This window comes from Hippoglossus stenolepis, chromosome 3 (genome assembly GCF_022539355.2).
Source record: "Hippoglossus stenolepis isolate QCI-W04-F060 chromosome 3, HSTE1.2, whole genome shotgun sequence".
Lineage (NCBI taxonomy): Eukaryota > Metazoa > Chordata > Actinopteri > Pleuronectiformes > Pleuronectidae > Hippoglossus > Hippoglossus stenolepis.
Window position 1 is genome coordinate 28,582,985 of NC_061485.1, and position 22,158 is coordinate 28,605,142.

The window sequence follows — 22,158 nt, forward strand, 5'->3', positions numbered from 1 at the left end:
CCATTTTCCCCCTGTGTCAAGAAAATGACTACTGGATTACTATTTGGAATACCAAATATGGATGTGACATGAATTCTATATGTGGGCTTATATTTTGGAATCTGTACATTATTCTTCAATGTATATTTATTAAACTATGATATGAATATATTCTGTATTGCTGATATATCACATGATTTGTTCAAAATGGGTTGTGGGTATCTAAGATGGCGATTGTTCTTTATCAGAAGTTTCAGGAACAGCCTCGTGCTCCAGGAGCTTTAGTATGTGTGAATTTATCTTTTTTAAATGTGTTGTGATGTTTTGTTGAGACCAGCACCCATAAAATGTTTCACTGGATTTGTGTGCTATTCCCATTTTTTGATTTCAAGAAAATTACACCGCATGATTCATACCTGTGTCACTGTGTCAATGTCACCTTTTGTGCACATATTTAACCTCCACATCCACACTATATTTTTGGTTTTTCCTGGAGCCAACCTTCACTGCCCAGTGACTCCAACTTCACATTCATTCATAACATTATGATTATGTACATAAACATTTGTCTATGGTGCTGTCACATAAACACTAAAGGTCCCCTGGTACCTCACCCACTTTAGACACAGGCTTGAGGAAAGGTGGATGCAGGAATTTATGATTCTTCTATCTTCTAATCGGACACAGAGAGCATCTCAGAAGAGACTTAAATATCTAATATCTGCAAAGATCTGTTATTACAATATAAAAATACCATGCAAGGATATCTTGCTCTTTGGCAGCGCTGAAAAAAGGGATGAATGGAGCTATAAAAATCAAACCCAAGCTGTAACAAAGTGCAGTTCTCCGATAAAAGCAGGTCATTTAATTAAAGACACACTGTTATTGGCTGGTGGTTAATTACATATCAAGCCTCCGGAAATGTTCTCTGTTGGAAAGGTTGAAATTTCCCATATGTTGGTCTTGAAAATGAAGACATTCAAGCAGATTTCTAATTAGCATCTCAGTTATCACTGACTGTGGAAAGAGAGTGGTGGCGTTCTGTCTGAATGCACGACTCAGAGCCTTATAACTAAATAGAAGCTCTTAACTTTGTACAGCAGCCCATCATGAGCCAGCAGCTCTAGTGTGACACATCTGCTCCACTGCAGGATAGAATGTCATGGGAACCATTAGACATCATCATCATCTGAGAATCAGTGTTCAGAATGTCCCATGGAGCCTCCTCACTCCCACAGACAACGTTCAGTGACAGGCCTCATCCTTGAATCTGGTGAGTTAATGCTCGTCAACATGCAATATTTTATCACTTTAAATGACTGACGTGTGAAAAAGGGAACTCTAAACAATTTGTTCTCAGGAGGAAGCCAAATGTTCTCTTTGAAATGCAAGAATTTTACATCTCCATGGAAACTAATTTAGTAAATAGGTCAAGGCGTCTGAAAGACACAGTGTGTGCACGTCAAGAGTCTTTGTTAAACTGTACTTACATGTACAGTATCATTAAAGCACCATTAACCCCCCCATCGGAGCCTACAGGTGGATGCTGGGGTGGTGGAGGGGCTGAAGCAACTGGCAGCAATACTGCAGCAGCAGTGCGAGTAAAGGGGATGATGGGAAATTTCTCTCTGCTTAAATAGACCAACTGATAAGGTGGGTGTGTATTATAGATGGTTGTGGAGAGTGAGGTATGTCACATGATGTATGTCACATGATTGGAGCAGCGCAGCTCGAGTTGGCTGCCTGAACTAGCTCGCAAGTGTCGCTCCATGAATGATTTTCACAACGCAGCAGTGAAAGTAAAGAAAAGGCTCCTCTATTGCGTTGATTGTAAATGGACTGATGCGCCCCAAACACACACACACACACACACACACACACACACACACACACACACACACACACACACACACACACACACACACACACACACACACACACTTACCATCAAACTCAGCAGGGCCCACTCCTACTATGATGATAGACATGGGCAGGGAGGCTGCCTGTGGAGAGAACACAGGGGGCTTGTAAGCCACACGACAGATCCCTGACTCAAAAATACACACTGTTTATACCAAGTACACACATATGTACGTATGAACACAATCTACTGAGACTATTTGTTCACTGGGTTGTAAACTGTTGATTTATTAAGTCGCCATTGTGACATATAAGGGAAATATGGGAAATCACGAGTGGCTGAGACCAAATGACCATGACTGAATAAAGAGCATCCACCTGTGTGGGGTCTCTATGGGGTTCGTTAGGAAACAATCATGTATCATTGAAGTGGGTTTGAATGTTATTCTTTGTCCATACATACTTATCTTGGAGCCGTGTACATTTTTCAGCTGACAATGCACACATTAAAGCTGTAGTGATATGCCTCTAACTGTAATATTTAAAGTGTAACTTCAACCTCCTCTGAGACTTACTTCACCCACTGATCATTTTGAAAATGCTGTGAGTGGCAGTGTCAATGTCGCAACATTTTCAGCTCATAATAAAATGATCTGGACATTGAGTTGTTAATAGCAGATGTTTGTGGAAAACACATGAAAAAATCTTACAGTACAAAGTAGAGTTCATGTTATGACCCTGTTCAGACCTGGTATTAACATCCATCTCAGGTGATCCAATCAGCTCTAAATTCATGTGTCAACACACCCAAGATTCACTGAGGACACATTTGAGATCTGATCACTTAGACCACATTGGAAAGACGTCTGACACACATGTGCAGTGACCTATTTGAGGCCACCACTAATAATAGCACTGACTCATGTATACATTTTTTCACATGAATAAAATCTTCTCTCATTGTAAAGCTGCATGAAATGATTCATTCAGCCCTGTCTGGCTCTACATAGTTGAACTGGCTAAAAACAACAATCATTCAAACAGAAGTAGTCTATATGTTAAGGTCTGAAAAGGGCCTTACACACAGTGTTGTGTTGTGTTTTGTTTGCAATGTTGACTCACATTCACCACAGCCTCCTTGGTCTGATCCATGTCTGAGATGACACCGTCTGTAATCATCAACAGCACAAAGTACTGGGAGCCGTCGGTCACTTCTCCCGCACATCTAAATACATAATATACACACACACACACACACACACACACACACACAGAGAGAGAGAGAGAGAGAGAGAGAGAGAGAGAGAGAGAGAGAGAGAGAGAGAGATTGGTTAATTAAAATGACATTTGAGATAGTCTAATGTGGTGGTACTGATCACAGACACTTTGGTCACACGGACATGTTAAATTATATGTAAAGACAAACCTCTGCATCACTGCTCACATTTGAAATGTCACTTCATCCTGATAATCAGTCTTCCAGAAAACATTTTCATATGGATGTTTGGTAATGTCTCAAAATTATAGCATTAACTGAAAGCAGCTCATAAAGTCTATCAAAGTGATTTCATGGGACCAGCAGTGTGCAGGGAGGTTATAGGATCACGACATTGTATGAGGGGGATCATTGACACCAGGGCTCACTCTGGCTCGAATCTTGCTGTCAGGAAATGCACAAGTTTGATTGGCCAATAGAATGCGTTTCCAGTTTGTCATTCGCTGCACATCAGCACGGCTGCTGTAAACACGCAGTGTGGTCTCAAAGAAATGGAAAAGAGGCCGACATACAATCATGCCAGTCTAAATACAATATCAGTGTGAATACATATTTAATTGAATTAATTTACCTGATAGTTCTCACATATAATCTGTTAAGAGGACAAAAGAGTGAGTGGAGAGTTCTTCTCTGCCACAGACTTATCATCAAATATTATTCCAAACTGACACTGTGTGTGTGTGTGTGTGTGTGTGTGTGTGTGTGTGTGTGTGGCAGATAATGTGAGGATCCCAGCAGGGAGGAGGTAGACCTGCTGTCTGACTCACTGTTTGATTGGCTTACACTCTGTCTGGCCTGAGGCTAAGAGCAGACAAAATGGCAAACTGTCTTTCTGTCTGCTAGATTTCTCCTGTCTGTCTCTACACCTGTCCCTATTGTTTCCTCCATCTTTCCTCCTCTGTCGTCTTCTTCTTGCAGACCCCTGCTCCCTCACTTGCTTTCTGTGCAGAATAATGGAAAAGTGCATCAACAGGTAAAACAATGGAACTGGGGAACAAATTGTGCTGTTACAGTAGTTTTTCAGTGTCTCAAGCTAAAGTCCGCAGAAAGTCTGTCACTTCCATTATTCACTGTGCAGCTGCAGTTTTTTCTCCTCACGGGGTAAAAGAAATGCAAATACAGGAAGATATGAAAGTTCATAACGTAAATATATGTCACTCGTAGATCTGATGTTTTTTTCAGTTGAACACGCCCCTGGCAGAGGAAGAAATTCATAGGTCATTGTTGAATTTACCCTTTAACCTTAATATAACCACTGTTGATGTGTACACATTAACTACATAGCCACAGTTGTGTATGAGCACTTGAAATGTATATACATGGATTTGCTGGATGAAAAACATTTATCTAGCTGTAAAGGAAGGTTTCAGTGAATTAATTATGAGAGCAGGAACAAGTGAAGGATTGGCTTGTGCTCATCTAAGTTTTACTAATACACAAAGTATAAGCTGGATAGCATCAACAACTCTGTTCACATAACAAACAGATCCATGGAGAGAGTAGCACAAAATGATGTATGATGTAAGCTCTAGTATGCTACTGCTGAAGCAGGTCGTAGGAATGACGTGTAACAGACTCTAGTGATGTTGGTGTGAAAGCTGAGCACTGTCAAGTAATTCTTGACGGCAAAGCTGATGACATATCACTGAAATCTGACTGAAAGAGAAGAGACATTGAAGAGAGCAGGGAGGGAGTGAAGAGTGTAACTGGAAACATGATATTAAATCGGAGGCAATAACACCAACTGTGAAATGACTCATTGGCCCTCGGACTAATATTAATTCCACGCTGTGCCACTGGAGAACACACAAGCTACTCAAGCTTTCTGTACTGGCCCAAAATCTTGTATCAAATACAATAGCAATTTGTGGAAACAGATCCGGAGGTTATTACATTATTATTATTATTATTATATTCAGTAAGAGAAGGTTTTACCCAAAGTTACTTCAAATAAATGCATTCAAATTTCTCTATTAAATAATAACACAACAGTAATTTTGCTGCTGCAATGCTTTATATCGAGCTGAATTACATAGCTTTTATTTTGAAATGTTTAGAACTTGGGTCTAAAGATTGTGTTGATTGCTTAACAGACCTTTGAAATAGTAACACAGCAAATTCAGTGTCATTTTATGAAAAAACATTGACTAACTTTCTAACTTCACTCTGCATATGAAAAGCTCTGCACACAAACAATAGAAAGTTTTTTGTAGAACTGTTGAGGAGAACTCACTTAAGACACCGAATCATTCTGAAATACATTAACACAGGACAAGGGAACAGATCATTCCAAACAGGCAGGTTCAGAACAGGGACTGCACTTGTATCACCGAAATTGGAAACAAACTGTATCAAGCAACATACAAGACAGAAGTTGGGCAAATGACGAAGCAATAAGTGTAAACTCAGTTCTCATTTTCACTGGCTTTCATGACTTTTATGATTGTTCTTACACTAAGCTGTTGTTATGACATGAACAGTTACATGTGGCTGTGTATATTTATGTGCATATGGATTACACCATGCATCTTCCACCTCCACCTCCTCTATCTCTGTTTTCATCACAACTCTTTACCTCCCACATGGATGACAGCAGCAAAGTAGAGGTGGATGAGGAGCAGTGTGGGGAAGAGCTGGACCAAGCAGATGAAGAGGAGAAAAAGGGGGAGTTTATTTAAGAAAACAAAATACGAGGGGAGTAAAAACCAGAGTAGGAGAAGCAGGTGAAAGACAAGAAGAAATGAGAAAGCGAGAAAGACAACAAGGATGTGGGGGAGGAAGAGGGACAGTAAAGAGGGGAAGATAGTCAGCGTATGAAAAAAGGGAATGAGGGGAGAGTAGTGCATCGGATGATCACATCAACAAAAATATCTGGAGATGTGAAGAAAACAAGTTTCAAATAAAAAGAACAAGGACAGAGAAGAAATGACGGTGTATGCTCTCTCTTTCTCTCTGTGGATGTCAATGTATCTTGAAGCTCTTGAACCCACAGATGAACAACCCAGCACTACACTCCATTTGATTATCCAACCACATCCACTCAACTGGAACAGGATATTATTTCTTCATGTGGGAGCTAAAAATACAGTAACAGGTAATAAGCAGCCAGAATCCGTGAAAAAACTGAACACCGGCTCTACTCCAACAGCATTTCATTGGTGAAATTAAAATTGTTTTTAATAAGAGCCTGCAGGATGATATGTGCTGCAGGGTTCAACATGAAGACACACTGTATTAAGCTATTCCTATCTATTTATGTCACCGAAGCACTCCCATTGTGGCTGTCAGAAATTAATAGAGCACTCAATGTGTGACCCACTTGATGCAAATACTTAAAGCCAGGGTTGGTAAGCCAGGAAAATTTTGCCAATTTCATTTGGTCCGAATGTAATGGTTGGACATTTCAGTCCTTGGGGGCCACAGACACCTGCTTTTGTTCTTTTTTTTGTGATGGCTACTGAGACATGAAGATGGGGCCATACCTTTAATGGGGCAACTGCATCAGCTGTTAAAAAGGGACAACTCTTTGAATTAGAGACTGCGGCAACAGGGGAATGTGAAATAACTAAATATGCATAACAACTCATATTTAAAGCCCTGGTTGTGGGCTATAATCGACTTTACTTTATTGATAGTAATATTGTTTAATAATTATGTAATAAATCAATGTCAAATATACAACTTTAAATGTTATATATTTGATTAAGATAATATAATAAGAGCTGCTATTTGTGATCAAAATAACCTGTAATCATGGACATGTTAGAAGACATTTGACTCCTAGAAACCAACATACTGAAGCTCTCCCCTGTTTCCTCTTCCAAGCCACCAACCTGGCAACCATTGTACAAGGTGCAACAAGGGGGACAAGACCATCAGGAGTAACAGGAGGTTTCTTTGTTGGTCGCTATGCGAAACAGGCTGATGATGTTTGATGACCTGGTTCCTGCTACTTTACCACTTCTGCGGTAGTAAGGTTCTTAGGATGGTAACAGTGAGGCAGTGAGCAGCAGACTGTTTTACATGAATATTGTAAGTGAAGGAGTTATTTAATGTTCATACTGAAGTAAAGAAGTTATAAACCTGGAAGACAAAGGCATCCAAAATAACTTCTTAATGCATTGAGGACCAGCAGTGTGAATTCAGAACACCAGTCAAAGTTTAATAGCAAAATCAGCTTCAGGCAACAGGAATAGAATAACTTTAATTTGACTCTGTTTTCTACTCTAAATTCTAAGATGCTGATGATATAAACTTCTATACAAAGATAATAACATTGGCAAAGTATTGTGTCAGTGAAATTATCTCAGACTTGAGGAGGAATTGCCACTAACAGCTTGACACTGGCTGTATGGGTGTTTGTGTATCTCCAGGTCAGGATTGTTGGGTCTGACTCAGATGTCCTGGGTGGATTTTCATCCCCACTCCACCCCTGCTTATGAGTCACTTACTGTAACTGAAGTACATAGAGTTCAAACACACTCCTCTTCTCAACCCGTTGTCTTTGTGTGAAGAGACACTGTGAACATCCCTGTGGTGATACTGATCCTTTAGAGTAAGTGGTTACAGACAAAGATTGTTGAACCTAAATGCAACAGAAACATAACCCTGTCTTCAGTGCTCCTTTAGAAGCTCTGCCCCCCCAAATTAATGGCTATGCATTGCCAAGGCAACGACACAACGGTGCGAAACATGGCATGACGTGAGGTGGATGAGAGAAGAAGACCTGAGAGTGCGGGAGGATGTGTCGATGTGCAGGAGTTTGGAAAGCTATAGGGGAGCGAGATTATGAATGGCCTTAAACATGAGGTGCTGAATCTGAAAAACAATGCGGTATCTGACCGGGAGCCAATGAACCTGCTGCTTAAGGACAGGAGTGATGTGATTAAGGGAGAGGGTTCTGAAAATGATCTGAGACAGAACCCTGGGGAACACCAGTAGTGACTGGAAATGGCTGGGATTTGAAAGATTTGAGTTGGATGAACTGCTTGTGGAAAGAAAGATATGATTTAAACCAGTCCAAGGGTGTGTGATGCCAATGGAGGCTAGTCTGTCAAGGAGAATATTATTATTATTAGACACAAAGCCCTCAGATAGCTTTGTCTTGGTTTGAAATGGTCCTGCACTGGGTCTGGTACCCAAGGGTCACCGGCAAAAAAACGTAAATGAATAAATTTGCATGTACAGGCACATGCAAAACATGGGTCAGACCTAAAGTATGTTTTTTTTTCTGGAGAAATCTGAATTAAAAATGATTGTGCAGTGATTTTAACATTTACATAAGCTGAAGCCTATTGTCAGCCAGAGTCTAAATGAGTGTGTTGGCAGTGGACTGTGTTAAGGCAAGAGACACATCACATACATAGATTAAAGATACATCTCAACTGGCTTACCCTGATATATAATTCATTCCCCTTGATGAACACCAACAAGAACACTGTCTGTATTTTAACTAGCTGCTCCATTAGTCAAACCGATAAGTTCAGTTGTCAGACAGCACATCACACAAACAACTCATTAACAACTGCAACCAATTAGGGTTTTTACTCTAAGAGTCAGAAGTTAATCATTAACGGTGGTGTCAGTTTATTCCAGCCCCACTGTGATCCAATACAATACCCAAGAAATTAATCAAACTAATTTCTCTACAGAGTAGAGGTCGTTCTCTGTGACATGCCTGCATGTCTTCTGCTTTTGCCATCGAGCCGCCTCAGATCTTCTGTTTATATTCATGATATGCATACTGTATATACACAGCTGGCATCCCATGATGGCACAAGTAACACATGCATATGAAACATCCTTACATCTTTAATGAATGAGAAACATAATGTATAAGTGAATATGAAACTATGTGTTAGTGTGTGTATACTGTGTGTGTCTGTGATTTGTGTGTATCTAGTATGCATCTGTGCACAGGTTGTTTGTGATCCTTTCCATGTGTGTGTGTTTACATTACTATGTTTATAAGGACCAATCTCAGTTTCAAGCCCTCATACTGGGAACATTTCTGCATTGTGAGAACTTTTTTGACACTCACAACTTGGTTTTTTATAGCTAAACTGGATCAATCAACACAAGTGGTCAATGTCCTTTTATCTAACATTTAAACTGTGTGGAATTTATAATTTAATAATAATGCATGTAACCACTGTATAGCTGCTTAATGTACAAGTATAAAATCAGATTTTTGATTGTGTGAATGTCAATTTCATGAGACAAAGACAGGGGAGTGTGCGTGTGTGCGTGGGCGTGGGCGTGTGTTTCTCACCGAGCCACCTGGTTGATGACTGGGGAAAAGTTGGTGGGACCATACAGCTGAACTGTTCTCAGACTCTGGAAATATGCCTCTAGCACCCCGTCGATCCCCACACAGTTTGGGTTTTCTGTATTTGAGTTCTGCAAGAGAAAAAGTATGTAAACATGAGGCTAATGACATCAACAAAATAAAGGTAGCTGCAGTAAGGAGTTACCAAGCCTGGAGTCTAATCAATGACAAAAGATTGGAGGTGGGGGTTGAAGCTACTTTTGCTTCATCTAAAATTGGATACTTCAATCAGTACACACACATATGTAGAACACCGTATGAGTCCACCGTAAGAAAATCACTGTGGATGGTTGCATGGTGCCAATGGTAAGAGACAACAGAGGAAACTGCATCAAAAAGTACATCACCTGAGGTCAAGGTCAATATAATATTCCCTATATTGCTGCTGGGAAAAGGTTTTGTGCAATGATGAAACACGCCTCACTACATATGGTGTAAACTGGACACTGCATACCAGTATTATCACTATGGAAATGGGGTATCACTGTTCATAGTCACTTCCCAGTTCTTATGTTTCGTCTAACAACAACTGAAGCTTTTGGCCACGTCTCTGTGCCTTTATGTACTGCGTTGCTGTAACATGATTGGCTGATTAGATATGTGAACAAATAAACAGCGCAGCGGTAACAAATGAAGTGGCCACTGACAGACACACAGTCAGAGTCTATGATTTAGATGAGCATGTTCCAAATCTGTGAGAAGCCCTTTCATCTCCTTCAGTGTAAATAAAGATAAAGTTAACGTGGAAAAACTGAAGAATAATAGACATCTAAGACCTTTTAGTTCAGACAAATCCCCAAACACACAGTCGTGCCCTCACCTTCATTTTTTCTCTTTGAAATCCCTGCATCATTGTTGTAAATGTGTCATTCAGTTCATTCCTGTCAAATAGGCATTTAATCACTCATCCCTACAATATGGCTTCACCCCAGCCACGGTCAGAAACACACTTCAATCTATCTTTCTTAAGAATAAAGAACTCTCCTAAATCAGTATCATAGTAATGTTCTAACATCCTACATACAAGGATTCAACTAGAATAGCACTCCAGGGTGTATAACTCCAAGGCTGAACAATTCTACACATGATTGTCTAGTTCTTATATACGAATTGAAAAGAAAATCCTAGATCCACCCCTCAATCCACAGCCACACCAAAATTTAAAATAATCTTCTGAGGCCCATTCCCTCCATCAAGTTTAGAGGAAATCAGTTGAGTAGCTTTAATGTATTCTTGCAAACAAATAATCCAACAAACAGACAACACAATCTCATTGGTCTATGTAATAAATATAGTGGACCAGTATATTCATTGATGTGCAGAGCTCTCAGTAACTTCAAGACAAAACAGCCAAGCATCTTTCAATTTATTGTGCCACAACTAACATTCCCCTCACTTTTCAGTCCTTCCTGATTACTTGGTGCAATGTCTAAAGTGAGCGAGACACTGGGCTTCATGCAAGACCATTTACATATTCTTATCCTAAATCTTTAGCCCAACATGTGCTCAAAGTTCATACACCAGCTTCTCCACACATGTATTGTAATTCCAGCATTTCAAGTTGATGAATGTCAGAGAATTGCATATTTGATCATTAATCAAAGGCCCAAATTGTAATGAAAAAATAAACTAAGTTTAATGTTTTGTTGTAAAGTAAATTTAGCCCAAAAAGTCAAAATGCCAGTCCAATAAGAATGAACCATACAAATAATTCTTGTATAATGTATATAGTACAAAAATATATGTGCTTGTTGACTATTTTGACAGTGCACAGTGTTTGAAAATATTGTACTAACAGCAAATGATAAATAGGAAAATGAAACTTTGCAATGTTGCTGACTATCGTACGTATTGGGTTTCCTGAAATGACTGTTTTTCCTTGAACAGATACTTCTGTTGTTCACATATTCACAATGTGTGGTGAGCGAGCAGCTCCTCCATTTCTGCTATTCTCTGGATTTCTCTTGCAATTTTAATCCACATGCTGGCATTTTGAAATAGTCCACATGTTGTTATTTTCCCACTGTTTAGACATTTCAAATGCAAAACTTGAATAGAATTTGAGTATAGACAAAGACAGCTTAAGTATTTGTTTACCACAGTGACGGTCCCTGGTGGCTCTGTCTGGATTATCTTTGCATAATATTACTCATATTCAGACTGTGGAGAAACATTGCTATGCTGAATACAGTAGAATTATCCACCATGAATACAATATGCCTCTGTGCACAGTGCATCAAAATAATACAAACCCAACTGCTGCATGTCGACAGATTTCAACGACATTCAGCGTGTGTGCAACCTCAAATGGTGCTGACAGTTTATCAAAACACTGATACAGCCTCTGTTTACCGGGAACCATCCCCCCTGTTTCAAAGGCAGGTTCACACTCTGAGAGTCTTCTCTTCGTTATCTCTCTCCAAGATTACTTCTTAATTATTTCCTATGAGACTGAAGTTTTTCTTTAATGATATGGATTTCTTTAAAGTATCAAAAGTGGACTCAGAAGCCAGTGTTAATTAAGCTCTGAAACAGAGGAGTTCTGCAGCAGAAGCTCCAAGTTAATCAGTGTCAAGTAACTCTCATCAAAGACAAATATTTTATCTCATGCCCTTATGAAGGAGAGGCTGCTTCAAGGTACATTGACTCTTAATTTATTGCAAGTATGAGCGGTTCAAAACTGCATATGTTCTTTATTAGGAGTTAATAAGCTGGTTCATAAATATTCTGACCCTTATATGAACCAGGGATATTAAGTAAAGGGGCTTAGTGTTAAAAACCAGCCTCACTTTCTCCTTTTGTGAACATCAGCACACATCTCACTGTTCCCATGATCTGTCATATGTGATCCATACATTAGAGACAAAGTATGATGACTTTTACATTTACATGATGTTGATGAAGTCAAAGATTGCTCGACATGCTTCAAGCATTTTCCAAACAATAAAGTGCTAATTAGAGTCGCATGACGCAGTGGGGGGATTTGTCACGCCGAGGTGAACCGTAATTGGGAGAGTTAATTGAGAGGCTGCTCATATGGAAATGAGCATCTAGACCAGCCAGATTCTGACGCTCTTGTCCACCTCTGACTTCTGATTGGGAGGGAGCCAGGAGGATCATGGGATTTTATAAACCTGATTAAAAATGACAGTTTCAGGTCAGGGAAACTCAGTCCACAAATGCAAGACCTAAGACATTTCACCCACATTAAAAGCTGAGCCCATATTATCATCTTCTTGATATACAAATCCTACTATTCTTATCTTGAAGCATTGGAACGGCAACAGATTAAATGTTTCTCTTCAACCCACTTATCTCCTCATTTCATTATCTGGTAAGAAAGTTGTTTTAAATCAAAGCATGAGTCATTCTTTCTTTTTTTTTAAAAGCCGTCTTCCTAAATGCTATTGTTGCCTTCCTACTGACAATGCTAAGCTAAGCAGCGTCGCATCAAAATGTCTCCCTGTGCTGTGCTGTGTCAGTCTCATCTGTATTATTTCTCCATCAATGACACACCACCTCACAGACCACCACTTCTTTTCTCTTGATGTGCGGCGTGATTCATATTCTTCCTCCCACCTTTTGTCCCTCTCCTCTGCCTCAATCGTCCCCTTCACAAGAATACTCCGGAGTGCCTGCAGCCTGTGGGATTGTGCAACCTCTCCTTTCATTGACTGAGCAAGTTGTCCTGAGCTGAATAGCCGTGTGTTGTTAAGTGAAGTGCAGGGGGTAATTTGGCTTGTCCAGAGACATTATCCTTCTAATTTGAATGTTAATTAATGTTTGTTTGTGATCACTCACAATGAATGACTAAAAATACATTTGTGAAGAAACATCCTGGTTTCCCTGCAGGGACTGCAGAGTGGGTAAGGACTGTAGAAAACAAAGAAGAACATCTGACAGCTCACAGGCAAACGTTTCAAAGTTCATAGTAGGCCTTCAGCTTTTGCAAAGGCATCACATGGCATATTATGTAATAACTGTATACGTGCATGCATCAAATACGATGAAGGATAATAAGAATATACACAATAGGTGGAGTTCTCTTGTAAACAAACAATCTTCTTGACATGCCAGTGTGTAGCTCACTGGAAAAATACTAACTATTGACTGGAGTGTATATCACTTCAACACGTGTGACGAGAAAAAAACTAAACAGGGGCCGACTCATAAACACACTGTTCCATAGTGGAAATAGTCGTCAATAACTTTCACGTTCTTTAAGCTATTTTGACTCTGTGTGGTTGAGCTTATTTTTTATCATATGCATGACAAAATAAATGGTTAAATGACCTGACAAAGATTTTAAGTAAGCATTAAATACTGCATATATTCGCAGTAATATAAGGAAAACATTGCTAAAATGCCATTGACTGGTCCCAGTTTGCCGTATTTGAGTTGTCAGCCAATTCATGTCCAGCACTAGCAGGACAGCCAGGTCATGAATGAGCTTTGGTCGATCTCCTTGTAGCTCTACTTTGGTCTCCACCAACTCCTGAGAACAATATCTGTGCCAGTGCTCCGCTATGTTCCCCAGGTAGTTGCTTACTGTGTGTTTTTGATGCTGTTTTATCAGAACTCACTATAAAACAATGGCTGATGTAGTTATGGAAAAAGTTTTGATGGGTTTGGAAAAGCAAAGCAAAGATCCAAGGCAAAATAAAATGCCGAGCAGACCTAAGGAAGGTCAATTGTCCACTAAGAGCAATCTATTGGAGCAGTTGAAATAGAAAGCTCTCAGGTTAACCATCAGGCAGTAAACATCCTGGTTAAAAACGCTTACTGAAAAACCACTCAACATCACAAAAAACCAAGGAGGTTTATTATATAATGAAAATAGTGACTCAACAGTAATTGTCAGACCTTAAAGGCTCTCCCACTCTAATGTGTTTTTCTGCTTGATGCTTCTTTTTGCCTTGACTTGAGTGTTTGATTACACTTTTATTTTCAGCCTTGAAGAGAATCCAAAATGGACTCGGGCTCTACATCAGAGAGACCTTATATCTGACAGACACATGTCACATCCTGTGATTTAGTCAGAGCTGACCCGATAAATAAAACCTCCAATTTCAACTTGGCAAACCTGTTTCTATACTAAAAAAAACAGGTCCTTGAAATAAGTACCAGTTAGGATTGAGTCATAAAATAGACTGTAAGTCCCTATTGTCTAAATATCACAAAATGTCATGCACTTGTATTTAAACATTCACTTTCTCATAGGTCCTGTTCAGACCTGGTATTAACATCCATCCGGAGAGATCTGATCATAAGTGGACATCTCTAAACTAATCATGTACATAATTTCTGTACACAAAGACCAAATGATGCTGTATTTACCCAGGCTATACAGGTATGTTGTCAACGTGTTTGTGTTGGTGTGTGTGTGTCTGTGTGTTGGTGCGAGCAAGAGATAGGGAGAGAGCAGAGTCAGTATGGCTGAGAGAATTAAGGTGCTAGTATGTAAATAAGGGGGGCAGGGACGTCCTGGTGTGGGGCACCAGCCAAATGAAAGTGAATTTAAGTTCTTACATTTTTATTGCAGATTTTCCACGGGACGCAGTAGGAAGTGATCGAGGATGACCGTACACCCGGGGCTTCTCCTGCTCTTGTAATGAGAAACAGAGGTGACTAACTGGATGTGGTGGAAGTAATGTATTTTACTGCTTCCCCTGTTTGCTGTTTCAAAGTGTCGGCACGGAGGTATGTGGACAAGGGTGGGGGTGCAAGACCTAAATCACCTCTCTGAAAATGCAATTGGCATGAAAGTTGCCATGGTCTCTTAGAGGCTACATTTTTGCAGCAGGCTTAGCATTGCTCAGCAGCTCTATGCAGGCTACAGGATTGGCATATTGTGTGTTGTGTTGTTTTTGTTGAGTCTGGCCTCAGTTTGTTTGATAGCAGGTCAGAGGACGTCAGCTGAGTAGGCAGTTTTTCAATGTGGCTCAGGACACATTCGTGTTCACACTGCTATACGAATGTGGCCACATGCGTCTCAAACAACCTTTTGAATTTGGTCTGATTGATCTGATCTCAAGACGCATTGAGGACGCATTGGGGTGGGTTTCACGCCTGTCACACTGACCACTTGTGATTGGATGATGTTGCATGTTAATACCAGGTCTGAACGGGGTCTTACTGTCTCTTACCAGGGGGAAGGCGTGAGAGATCTTGCCATCTGGGGGAAGTTTAGCTCCAAAGCCATATGCTGGGAAGAGTTTGTCGCTGTCGTAATCCTGAATGATCTCCCCTACAGCTTTTAGAGCCATGGCATATGCATTCATCTGGTATGGACTCATGTAGTGCAGTGAGGTGGGCTGGGATGGGTTCCCTGGAGAGAGAAAGCGTTCTTGTGATTATGGCACATCAATTAAAGCCACGTTTATTGATGCTACTCATGGCACATGGACAGAATTAGCCTATAGTGTCAATGAAATCAATATATTAATTGCAGAGATGTGACCCTGTCTCCTATATGCAATTCTATACAACTAAAGTGCAACAACAAATGCATTTTTTAGTAACGTAATTGAAAATAAATTACAAACATAACGAGAATATATATTTAAATGTTTAAAGACAACATATTTGTTCAAAATCTGATCTTACAGTACAAACCACTCTTAGTGACTACAGCAATATTAAACAGATCTATTTAGACTATTGCAGAAGCCTACTTGGTGAAGGTTAGTGAATGAGTTTGGTCTGGTTCGATACAGAGAATGTTCACAAAGACACAATATTTCCCTAAATTCAACCAAAAGCACAGAGAGGACTGCACGTGGCTGCAAACCCTCATCTCTGGTGTAGCAGTTTGAATGTCCACTATCCACCCCAACAACCTCCTTGTGACTCAGCTGCCGTCAATAAATGTGGGATGGAGGCTCATTCAAAAACCTCTGAAGATAATCCAGACAGAGATCATTTCATATGAGCTGTTGCAGTTTAGTTGGATAGAAATATTTATTTTTCATAAAGGGGGACATATTATAAAGATATTACTTTTCAGTGCTCTATTTATTATTTCACTGGGGGGGCCACCAATGCAGAAAAATCACAGCAGGTCAGTTTTTTTGTGGGGTTGCCTATGTCTGAAAACATGTGCATCATGAGCCGTTAGATTTGGAGCCTTAATTCAATTAGACCAAACCCGCCGATCTCTGAATTTGCATCAAGTCTCCACCTACAAAGTCAGAGCTACCTTGGCAAATGTTCACCTTTTTCCCCAATGTGCTGGATCTGTGCAAATAGGTGAAGTGAGCCAAGCACACAAAATGCTCTGTTGTTGGCTGCACAGAGGGGGACATTTCTTCACAACAATTCACAGTGGCCTGAATTAATAAGTCAACGTCCCAGCTACAGTCAGGAAAGATCTGATAGCATGTGCAGGGAGTAAGGTGTTGCTTTGTCTGCTCTTCAGGAAGGTGATGAGCCTATTCCAGCTACACAACAGCCTCTCCAACTGGCTGAAGAGCGGACAAAGGCATCCTTAAATTCCCCGCTATCTCTTCCTCAGCCCTACAGCTCACTTGGGCACTGCCTCATGTCATTCACCAAGCTTCGATCCTGAGACACATACGCTTGCATTACTACTCAGTTCTTCTGACACACACCTTCCCACAGGTGCAGTGACTGTCAACTCTCTATACCTATCCTACGAATGTGCATGAATGTCTAAAAAATCTTCAAACCACTGTGTACTCGTAAGACCATGTCCCTGTCATCTGGGCTTTATTTTTTTTGACAGAGAAACACCCAGCGCATAAAGCAATGGTTCATTAGCATGTAAAGGAACACATCCACAAAAAGGCCACTCAGAACAGGACTCTTCACACAGGTTTGAGGGTTGAGGGGTTGTTGCAGTACTTCATCATTTTGGTATTTTGACGAGAGTATATTTTATTAAGACCTTTAAAAATATGTCAAATTGTGGAAAAAATATCTACTTTTACTTTGTTTACTTTGAGCCCCACCTCAAAACACTACCATAGAGCCCTTAGGGGAAATGCCAGAAAATATTACATATGGTAAACATTGACATATTACTTTTTTGGATGCTGTCACTAAAGTTCAGCATTTTCATGTGAAATCATTTGTTTGTGTCCTGCCACCACCACCAGCAACAACAAGAATACATATTTGGATGCATGTCATTCCCCACTTCTCTCCCCACATTTCTTGTGATCTCTCTTCTGCTGAGAGTCACTCCATGGTGGGCTCTCTGCATTAAGGGGATCGGGGCTGTGCTTTCAATTTTATTGATAGATTCATGTCTAGTGGGGGAAAAAAAATCATGTTTCATTACGGTTTCTCTGACGGCCAAGTTATGCAGAGATTTATAGACATTTGAATATGAACTTTAACTTGTGTTGTGAGGCATACTTTTCAAATTCACTGCAGCTGTATGTTACTATCTTTTACTTTGTTAACCCTCACACAGGGAGTGAAGATGGAAATTTCACCATATCTGCTGCATGCGTGTCCAATAATTCTATTTAATTTAATTTGAATTAATTTAATTCAATTTTGATTAGTTATAACATAACATTCCTTATCTCAACAGAGTAAAACATTAGAGAGCAAAACCCAACAGCTTAGGACTTTAATTTAGCAACAATTTAAGAAAACATCTGTCTTACATCAAAACTGTAAAACAGACTAATTGTCTTTTGTTCCTTTCTCGAATCTAAGAGGAGAACACAGTAGCTAATTAGAGTAAAGTAAAGGGTACAGACACTTTGGGTGTCATAAGTGCATGTCCAATTTCATGCACATTCAGGCTAGACACTGTAGGTGTCTTTGATTGTCAGTTTTTTTCATTTTAACTGAACAATACATGTGTGGACACTTCGTGCATGCACAAAGAATAAATGATATCCTACCGTTGGATGCTGTGAAGTCTATGGCCACTGTGAAATTGAGTTGTGTCCTGGTGGGAGAGGGAGCACATCAGCATCAATCAAAACAGAGATATAAGGACTGTGCCTCCAGGTGGGAGCCTATTTACAGCTGCTCAGGCTGGAGTAAGAAACTCATCAACAGTTCACTACCTAAAACACAAGGCAGTTCTGTGATTCATATAATAACAGTTTTATGCCGATATTCAACATCTTTACAGTTGAATATTCAATGTTTAATTGTATATTTCAATAAATTACTTCCCTGTTCAGTTATACTTGCTGTAACATTTATTTCTAATATAAAGATCTAAATACTCTTTTACAGAAGAAAAACAGAAAATTACTTTTACATTTAGAAGCCTGGTAAACCTTTGCCTACTATTAAGTTGTGTTATAGTTTGAATAGAATTGTTTATACCTGTGAAGAGATTTAAATTTTAATGAAAACTAGTAGTACATGTTAAAAACCCTGGAAAGACCAACATTTAATAAACGTTTTCTAATCAAATTCAACTTAGACAAAGTTTGACCTACAAAACAAGGTTGGCATTTTTGACCTCTGAGGGAACTGAGTCCAAAATGGAGGAGGCTGTTGTATTTGACCTTCTGTTAGTGTAAAAACTGAAACATAAAGGATTTGCAACTGTGACAGGAATCCACGGTACCGAATCCACGGTACAAATTTATATTTGAGTTTATTAAACAACATTAGCTAGTTTTTGTTCGGATAGCTTTATTTTCTCTCAACAATAAATTTTTATTGTATAAAACTTGTGCAATGGTGGAAAAAAAAGTACAAGGGGGAGTACAAAGAGGAGTGGAGAAAAAATAGCTACATAACCAAGTCTCTAGGACCAAATATTTTGTGAAGATAAACAGAATAATTTTGGTATGACCAGGCTTTAACACAAGCAAAACCCTGGTCCTTTAGTTACTTGTCATAGACAGTGTGGCAGCAGTGTTTCACCAGGTAGCATTTATTATGTGGGTGTACACGTTATGCAAACATTAACTTTAATGTGATTTCAAGATCCCCCTCAGCACTGATGAAAGATTTAGAGAAGCTCTTACCCTCCTCTGATGAAGTCGACAAATGTGTATTCTGACTCCACTTTGAAAGACAGCAAGGTCACCTTGAGGACAGAGAGAGAGAGAGAGAGAGAGAGAGAGAGAGAGAGAGAGAGAGAGAGAGAAAGGTAAGAGTGAAGAAGAAGAGACAAGCATTAGAGTGGAGAGAGAGCAGAGGCAGAGGTGGCTCATGGCAAACAGCATCTGTTTACTGCTCTGAAAAGGTACTGCTGCTGAGTCATGTCCATGAAAGATGTGACAGCTGCTGATGAAAATCACTCCAACAGGTCTTACCGTCCCTGAATTGATGTATTTCTTCTTCTTGCCTTTCTTTTTAGGATTTAAAACCTTTGGCCACAAGACAAGAAACAAGAAACAAGAAATGAGTTTGAGCAGAATTGTCAAGTCATTCTGTACATTGACTGTTCCTGTGAGGGATGACAATGTTATCACAGTACAAGGTAGTACTGATATTAATGTACACATTCAGGAGGACAGAGTTAAGGAGATAATCTGTGATTCCGTCTCCATTTATTTGCTGAAATAGTTGCTCAGCAAAACAACAACAACAACAACATCTCTATTTTACCTCGTAGACATTGAACTGACTTTGGCCTCTGGACAGTTCTCTGTAGCTGGTAGTGAACTCCCCGATAAAGTCATGACTGGAAGAAAGACAGGGATAGATAAAGTGTCTACATCTGCTTTTACATGATAATTCAATGCTCAGTAGTGTTTTGGTTATTGTCTCAGTAGCATCTCAAATCAACAGCTTTACTTTGAGATTGTACAATAAATATGGTGTGGGAAAATTGTCAGTACACTGTCTTTGTACAACAACATGAACACTTAGTGGATGTTTTGAACACATGGAGAGAGAAACTGTATTGACTAAGGGCGGCTGTGGCTGAGGGGGTTAGGACCTCTAACCAGAGGGTCGGCAGTTCAATCCGAGTCCTCCCCATTTAGCATTGATTGGCCTTTGGCAAGATACTGAACCCCAAATTGCCCCCTCTCATTGAGAAAGTGCTGTGCATTGATGCACTGTATGAATGGGTGAATGGCAAACAACTGTACTATATCATTTACCATAGTATTTGGCCACTTGAGGTCTGACTACTTCCATTTGAACAGTATTCACTTTGTAGAAGCCCACTTGGTAGCAAAGTTGTGGTCAGCTAGATTGGTCAGTTTACCCCATTCTTTCTGGGTCTGCCAGGAGGAATGTCAAGCTTCAGATTAGATGGGAAGTGTCTGTGAGCTGTCGTCTTTAGGTCTCTCCAAAGATGTTCTGTGGGATTCAAGTCTTGGCTTTGTCTGCGTCTGGGTCCCTGAGTCACTCCAGGGTTGACTTTGTTGATTGCTTTTGCTCATTGTAATGCAGAGAGCTCAACTGTCACCTGAGTCCAAAAGTCTCAATGTCTGTCTAATCAAACCAGAGGAATCATTTCCCCATGCTCTGAGAATCCTTAAAATGCTGTTGGGCAAACTCCCAACTTATTCAGTTTGTCTTCTGCAAGAAGTGTGCAGAGATGGATGGCAGATCACTAACTAAAATTCACTTTTTTCCACAGCTGATTGAAGTTATTCTAGATAACACCTCTAGTCACCTTGCAGACAGGAGTGGTCATATCCTATATACTCGTGCTGTGGTTGATGGTTGAACCCAATTACACACCATAGAGGGTATGTCAAATGGTATTCTGTAATAATGTAATGAACAAGGTGTTCCATTGCCTGATTCAGCACCAGCAGAAAACATATTGTCATATTGCTGTGGTGAGACTTTGTTTATTTAAAGCCATTTTCATATTGAACAATCTCAGAAATGGTGTGAAACAATACTGATGCTGCTACAAGGTTGGGACTTTCTTTTCAAGGTCTCTGAAAGCGAGGCACTTTTATGCCTTATATGGTATATGGGGGCGATAATCGTGCTAATTTGCTATCCCTGTACCAATATTCTCAATATGCACAGGAGGAATTCATCATCTTTACACAGGTCAGTTACACACTTTTCAAAAACTAGAAGCTTCTTACATGAGGCCACAGAAAAGGGTCTGAATACTGTTGGAAGTTGGTTTTGTCACTGAGTGAAGACTCTTTTCTGCTCCTTTCATCCTATTAAAATGAAATGAGTTGCATAACAGTGTTGTATCAGTTTTATTCACAAGACGAACATTTGCAGGTGGAACTAAATGGAAATGTGTGACTGTGTTATCTCAACATTCTAAATTGCAACACCAAGCCTAGAAGTGGCCCTTGTTATTCCATATATATTTAAAGCCAGGTCTATCACTTTTATGTAAGATAACAGTGATTCATTCAGTGACCATGTGTGTGGTCATATTAACTCTGTAGTGCAATAAAAATTAGTCTCCATTGCTGAGACAGCTGCGTGACTGCTCATGTGGTTATTGATTTCCTTCTCAGTTCATGCCGTTAATTCTTTTTTGTATCTTGGAACATTTTATCAAATCAGGGTAATTCCTTTAATATCCTTTTTCTTGTGGGTGACTTTCAAACCAATTTATTTGTTCCCTCATGGCCACCAAATCAATCATCTATTAAATATAAAGTATGTACGCTGTATATGCTCATTTCCATTGTTGCCTGTTAAGCCATTTTCAGACATGAACTCTGGAAAATGTCCGCACATTTGGATCTGCAAATTCTTTTTGTGTGAGTTTGCCTTTCACCCATGAATAATGCAGCTGGAGATTCTCCACTGAGACGCTTTCACAACAACA

The 22,158-nt window shown here is 39.8% G+C and overlaps 1 protein-coding gene across 1 annotated transcript in view; it reads right to left on the bottom strand.

Annotated features, from left to right (window-relative positions):
- LOC118104734 (copine-9-like) overlaps positions 1-22,158 on the bottom strand; it is a 176,357-nt gene that overhangs the window by 10,716 nt on the left and 143,483 nt on the right. Inside the window, exons 11-18 of the mRNA XM_035151826.2 lie at positions 19,998-20,073; positions 19,703-19,756; positions 19,412-19,473; positions 18,323-18,369; positions 15,590-15,771; positions 9,387-9,514; positions 2,962-3,064; positions 1,925-1,982 (exon numbers count right to left, since the gene is read on the bottom strand). Of these exons, the coding sequence (XP_035007717.2) occupies positions 1,925-1,982; positions 2,962-3,064; positions 9,387-9,514; positions 15,590-15,771; positions 18,323-18,369; positions 19,412-19,473; positions 19,703-19,756; positions 19,998-20,073 (710 nt within the window). The remainder of the gene's footprint in view (positions 1-1,924; positions 1,983-2,961; positions 3,065-9,386; positions 9,515-15,589; positions 15,772-18,322; positions 18,370-19,411; positions 19,474-19,702; positions 19,757-19,997; positions 20,074-22,158) is intronic.